The sequence below is a fragment of the Cynara cardunculus genome, assembly GCF_001531365.2.
Source record: "Cynara cardunculus var. scolymus isolate 2C chromosome LG 12, CcrdV1, whole genome shotgun sequence".
NCBI classification, from domain to species: Eukaryota; Viridiplantae; Streptophyta; class Magnoliopsida; order Asterales; family Asteraceae; genus Cynara; species Cynara cardunculus.
Genome location: NC_037539.1, coordinates 11492571 through 11499569, shown reverse-complemented (window position 1 = coordinate 11499569; position 6999 = coordinate 11492571). Strand labels below are relative to the sequence as shown.

General features: G+C 42.1%; 1 protein-coding gene across 1 annotated transcript; it reads left to right on the top strand.

The window, feature by feature from the left end:
* Positions 1 to 2100: 2100 nt before the first annotated feature.
* Positions 2101 to 2928, top strand: LOC112523696. The gene has a single exon (XM_025133381.1). It carries the CDS (start codon positions 2101 to 2103, stop codon positions 2926 to 2928), a length of 828 nt encoding a protein of 275 aa, XP_024989149.1.
* Positions 2929 to 6999: the final 4071 nt, after the last annotated feature.

Sequence of the window (6999 nt, the reverse complement as noted above, 5' to 3'; positions counted from 1 at the left end):
GGACACGCTTAGAGAGTTGCTAATTATCAACTTATTTTAGTCTTTTGTCTAGTAGCGTTGTATTAATCTTTTGTAAGTTAACCTGGTATGAAGCGGGTTAGAACTTAAGTAAATTTTTGGGCGATTCATAGACTCTCGCTGTAAATGATTTAAACAGTGTTATTTTAGCCGTCTTTTGAAGTATGTATTCAGGAAATCTATTTCAATTCACGTAACATTCTCATATTATAAAAAAAAATGAGGGTGTTACAAGTTGGTATCAAGGCTTTAGTTTAAGGTAACTAGGTTAAGATTCACTTAACCTAAGCTTAAACTGAGAGGAATGTTAAAAGCTTTAGTTTAAGGTAATTAGGTTAAGATTTACTTAGCCTAAGCTTAAACTGAGAGGATTGATAGAAGCACATGTTTATTGTGTATTAGTGTTGCTTAACATGCGAGTAGGTTTGATCCTACGTTACTACTCGACATAGTGTTCCTTTTATGACTTGTAGGAGACATGGTTCACACCATTCACACCAGGTCTATCAGACGCGGATGCAGATACGGAACACGTAGGACACCTTACGAACTAGGACCGAATAGAGGATCTATTGACAGTCACCGCCCCAGCGCCAGACATGTTTCTGGTACCCGGTCCAGAAGCTATAGTCTGGCCCACACTTGTGAAGTGTCATCACGAGAGCCCATCAGGAGAAGGACCACACCCGAGCCTTCGGTGGACTACACGCCCCGCACCCCTACACGTGAGGACATGATGGAGACTATAGAGACATTAAGGGGCGAGAACACAAGGCTAAGAGAGAGGTTGAACCGAACTTTAGATGGCAACACTAGACTGAATGAATGACTGAACAATCTTCAGCGGGCACATGTCGAACAAGGAGGAGCCCTAAACGAGCTAATTGAAGAGAATGCAGATTTGATGGAACAGCGTCATGCACTTATTTGGGATAAAGTTGTACTTGAACAAGAGCGAAGAATTGCTGCTCGTCCCTAGGCGCTAGAATCAGAGACAGAGTTCACTTCTATAAGAGAATGACCATAGACTATGCTGGTGTAGTGAGGGGCTATTTCTCCGATTGGGCCCAATACATCAAAAATGGCCCAAAGGCTAGTGTGTTGTAGCACTCCAGGCCATCCACATCTTATGAGCAGTGGTTGAGGGACCCTTATCTGTCTTATTACCCCGCAGATCAGTTTTAATCCGTTTGAGAGAGGGAAGAGAGAAAGATCTTTTGGGTATGTGAATTAATTGTGCGTGTCTAGATAGTTGATCGAATTTTCATCTAGACCAGTGTTTTAATAGATTTTTTTTGTGAGCATTCACATGATTTAGAGATGTGTTTAGAATTATGAAGTATCCCATATTTTGTAAGTAAATGGGATTATGTAATGTCTCTCTTCCCAGGATTGTTAATTGACACGAAATATATATAGCTTATTGAACATTATAAAATTTTCGACGTGGATTCCTTATTATATCTTCCGTTTATATATAGTGATTATATATATATATATATATATATGTAACGGGTTATGTTGACTTTAGAACCTTATTAAAACAATAATACCCTATTATGTCAGTATGGTTTCTCGTGGATCAACAAGAAACGCCCTCAATGGGGGAAGTGTTAATGGCATAGCCCCACCAACAGTTCGAGGTAGGACACGAGCCCAAAGTCGAGGTCGCGGAAGTATCCGAACCGCTAGTTCTAGTACGACTCCATTCGCGCAAGCTAATTTACCTATCGGTAGGAGTCAAGGAGGCCAGGGAGAGGAAAATCCCCTCACAAAGGAAATGATAGCTGAGCAAGTGGCGCAAGTCCTCCGGGATACAGTGCCAAATATGCTTAAGGAAATGTTGGAAGACAGATTTAAGGACAATGAAGATGGAGGGGATGAAAGTGTTCAACATGAGAACACTCAAGCCACTGGAAAGGAGGAAGTATCCGTTAAAGAGAAGCGGAGTCGTCCACCAACGAGAGAACTGAATTGACAATAAAGGAGAAGGGATGCAGTTTCAAAACATTCAAAGGCACCGGACCGAAAGAATTTAAGGGAATAGAGAGCCCAGTTGGCCTGATGAACTGGGTAACCAAGATGCATAGTAGCTTCAAAATCTGTAGATGCGCAGAAGATCAAAAAGTGACCTATGCTGTTACAACCTTTGTGGACTATGCATTGCATTGGTGGGAGACTGAGTGTGCAATCGGAGGTGATGAGGACATTGCTGCCATGACTTGGGAGCAAATGAAAAAGATGATGATGGATAAGTACTGCACACAATCGGAGGTAAACAAGCTGGAATCAGAATTTCTAAGATTAAAGCAAGGTTCGTTGTCGGTTCAAGAATATGTTAACGATTTTCTTGAAAAAGCGAGGTTCGCCAGTTACCAGGTGGCTACCGAGGAGAGGAAGATAGGTCGTTTCAAAGACGGCTTAAGAATCGAAATCAAACGGTACGTAGACATGACTAAACCAACCACATTTGTACAAGCAGTGGAAATGGCAAAGGTGGCAGAGGAGAACAACGCTAGGGAGAATTGTGATAGAAGAGAGGCAAGGAGAAAATGGGAAGGATCGAACAAGTTCAAAAAGATACCAAAATGGACTCCGACTCTGGCAAAAACACGAAGCGAGGGATTCACTATTCCCCCATGTAACAAATGCGACAAGAGACATAGGGGAGAGTGCAGAGCGGGAAGCCTGACATGCTACAAATGTGACAAACCTGGGCATACCGCGCGAGAGTGTCTAGAAGGAAAAACTTGTTATGAATGTGGGGCCACGGGACATTTACGACATGACTGCCCAAAACGTCGAAATGGTGCGACACCCCACGTAAAGACAGTGAATAACGGGTTTGGAAAGAGATCGAAAAATAGGAAAGAGAGCTACCAAAGGGACACGGCCGAGCTTACAACATGACTTTGAAGGAGGCCAAGGAAACACCTGACCTCGTATCTGGTATGTTCCCTATCAACAATGTGTATGCACATGTATTATTTGATTCAGGTGCAAATGGTAGTTTTGTGTCTACCACCTTCTGCCACTATCTGAATAAGAGTGCCTGTAGGCTAGACAAAAGCTACACTGTAGAAACAGTCGACGGTAGTCAGTGTAAGGTAGACGAAGTATTTGATAAATGCACAATTGTTATAGATGGGAAGAATTTCCCTGTTAGGCTTATGCCGATGTGCTTAGGGGGTTTTGACGTGGTCTTGGGGATGGATTGGCTGTCCAACAATCATGCGCAAATAGTATGCAATAAAAATATGATCAAGATTCAAACTCCGGAAAGGGAAACAATTCATGTTTACGGTGATCGAAAGAAGTGTGGCGTAGGGTTAATCAATGCAGTTAAGGCGAATAGGTGTCTGCGGAAGGGATGTATGGCTTACTTGGCATACATCATCGACGCCAAGCTCGAAAAGAAAGCAATACATGATGTTCCAGTGGTAAGGGATTAGCCAGAAGTATTTCCTGATGAATTATCAGGAATACCACCGGAATGTCAGGTAGAGTTCCGAATCGATTTGGTACCAGGTGCAGTACCAATCGCAAGGGCGCCTTATCGTTTAGCCCCAACAGAAATGCAAGAGCTGATGAAGCAATTGCAAGAACTCTTAGATAAAGGATTTATCAGGCCAAGCTCGTCGTCATGGGGAGCACCGATCTTATTCGTCAAAAAGAAAGACGGCACGATGAGGATGTGCATCGATTATCGGGAGTTGAACAAAATCACGATAAAGAACATATATCCATTGCCAAGGATCGACGACCTTTTCGATCAGTTGCAAGGAGCTAGTTGTTTCTCGAAAATCGATTTGAGATCGGGTTACCATCAGTTGAAGGTTCGAGAAGAGGACGTGTCGAAAACCGCTTTTAGGACTCGTTACGAACATTAGAATTTGTAGTAATACCGTTTGGGTTAACAAACGCACCTGCGGCATTCATGGACTTGATGAATCGAGTTTGTGGACCGTATTTGGACCAATTTGTCATAGTTTTTATAGATGACATTTTGATCTATTCGAAAAATGAGAAGGAGCATGAACAACATTTAAGGTTGATTCTTGAATTACTAGCAAAGGAGCAATTGTACGCCAAGTTCTCAAAATGTGAGTTTTGGTTGCATGAGGTACAATTTCTCGGTCACGTAGTCAACACGGAAGGGATCAAGGTGGATCCGGCTAAGATTGATGCAGTTATGAACTGGGAATCACCAAAGTCAGTATCGGAGATCCGAAGTTTTCTAGGCCTAGCAGGGTATTACCGAAGGTTCATCCAAGATTTCTCCAAAATAGCAATGCCTTTGACGACACTGACAAAGAATTCGATTAAGTTTGAGTGGGGGACGAAACAAGAAAAAGCATTTCAGACACTTAAGGAGAGACTAAGCATTGCACCGGTTTTAGCACTGCCGAAAGGAGTAGAAGACTTTGTCGTTTATAGCGATGCATCAAAAATGGGTTTAGGTTGTGTACTGATGCAGCGAGGCAAGGTCATTGCATATGCGTCACGTCAGTTGAAAGAACATGAGAGGAGATACCCAACTCACGACATGGAATTAGCAGCCATTGTTTTCGCGCTAAAAATCTGGAGGCACTATTTGTACGGTACGAAGTGCACGATCTATATTGATCATAAGAGCCTTAAGTACTTGTTTGATCAAAAGGAGCTAAATATGAGACAAAGGAGATGGATGGAACTACTTAAGGATTATGATTGTGAGATTCACTATCATCCAGGTAAGGCAAATGTAGTTGCCAACACACTTAGTAGGAAGGAGAGAAACAGACCAATCAGGGTTCGAGCTATGTAGATGAGTATTAAAATGGAGCTTTTAGACCAAATACCGGATGTCCAAAAGGAAGCTCTACTCGAAACAAACATCAAAAAAGAAAAGAATGATTGGACAAATCAAGACTTTGACAGCTGGACCAGATGGAATATATAGACATGGGAATCGGGTTTGGATTCCCAGTTTGGGGGATCTAAGAAATGTAGTGATGGATGAAGCACATAAGTCCAAATACACTATGCATCCAGGTAGTAATAAGATGTACAAGAACATAAAAGAAGGTTATTGGTGGCCTGGTATGAAACGGGCAGTAGCTAGCTACGTGGGGAAGTGTTTGACGTGCTTGAAAGTAAAGACCGAGCATCAAAGACCGTCTAGAATGTTGCAACAAATGGAGATCCCAGTATGGAAGTGGGATATGATCACGATGGATTTCGTCACCAAACTTCCAAGGACGGTAAAGGGGCACGACGCCATATGGGTAATTGTGGACCGACTAACGAAATATGCTCACTTCTTACCAATTAGCGACAAGTATACATTGGAAAGATTGGCCCAACTTTATGTCAACGAGATCATGTCGAGGCATGGTGTACCGATATCCATTGTCTCAGATAGATATGCTAGGTTTACTTCGAGGTTTTGGTCAAGTTTTCAACAAGAAATGGGAACGTGGTTGAACATGAGTACTGCATATCATCCTCAAACTGATGGCCAGAGTGAGAGGACGATACAAACACTAGAAGATATGTTGAGAGCTTGTGTGATTGACTTTGGAGGTAGTTGGGACAACCACCTCCCATTGATAGAATTTGCTTATAACAATAATTACCATTCGAGCATCAAGGCGGCGCCATTTGAAGCGTTGTATGGCCATAAGTGTAGAACTCCAATTTGTTGGGCAGACATTGGAGAAAGACAACTAGCTGGACCCGAGTTAGTCCAACTGACATCTGATAAAATAGTACAGATCAGGGAGAGGTTAAAGGTTGCGCAAGATTGACAAAAGAGTTATGCGGATAGAAGACGTCGACTTTTGGAATTCCAAGTAGATGATAAGGTTTTGTTGAAAATATCGCCATGGAAAGGGGTCGTGAGATTTGGGAAGAAAGGTAAGCTAAGTCCAAGGTATATCGGACCATTTGAGATAACTGTAAGAGTGGGAGCAGTTGCTTATCGGCTGAAGTTACCAAAGAAGTTGGGTGGTATTCACGATACCTTTCACGTGTCGAACTTGAGGAAATGCGTGGCTGACGAATCAGTTGTGAATTTGGAAAACATCAAGGTTAATGACAAACTCGCTTATGTAGAAGAGCCAGTTGATATTTTAGATAGAAAGACGAAAAGACTACGAAACAAAAGCATACCGCTGGTGTTAGTAAAGTGGAAGTTCCATAAGGGCACTGAAATGACGTGGGAGCCCGAAGAAGAAATGAAATCTAGGTATCCCCAATTGTTTTAGCAAGTGTTAATTCCGAGGATGGAATTTCATGAAAGATGGGAGAGTTGTAAAACCCAAAAGATTTCAAGAATTTTAGGGATTTAAACGAATAATAAAATGGCGGTAAAAAGGGAATATACATTAAAGTTAAATTCTTTTTTATGTTTGACCAATGGTTGAAGCCTCTACTTGGAAGGGAATAAGGGGGGGTTGCTGTCAACGTTGGGAGAGGCAGAAGAGGAACAGGCGGTGCCTGGTTCATATGGGGAAACTGTGACCTGCATGTTTGCAGGCTGTGGAGAAAGCAGCTTCACAGCCTAAAACTCGGGATTCGGCCGATTTGGTCAACTAATAGGCCAAAGCGTTTGAGTATAAATTGTGGGCACTGGTTTAGGGTCGTTATTCTTTTAAAAGAAGGAGGAAATCGTCGAGCTTGAGAGAGAAAAATCGGAGTTCAAGACCAGGCAAGAACCTCCTACTTTCCCGTCGTTTAGAGGTAAATACTCAACCCAAAATTTATGTTGTTGCAACGTTTGGCTGTGTCTTTGGCCCTGTATAGAACTCTAGGAGGCTCACGATCCAAACTTCGTGTTTTAGGATTCGATTTCAAAGTTTAGATTTCATTTGGTAAACACGCTGTATCGCATGCTGTTTAAAAACCACTTTAGAGAATGTTATACAGAAGCTCTACATGAGAGCTTTGTATCAAGTTATGTTAGCCAGAAGCTCTGCATGAGAGCTTTGTATCAAGTTA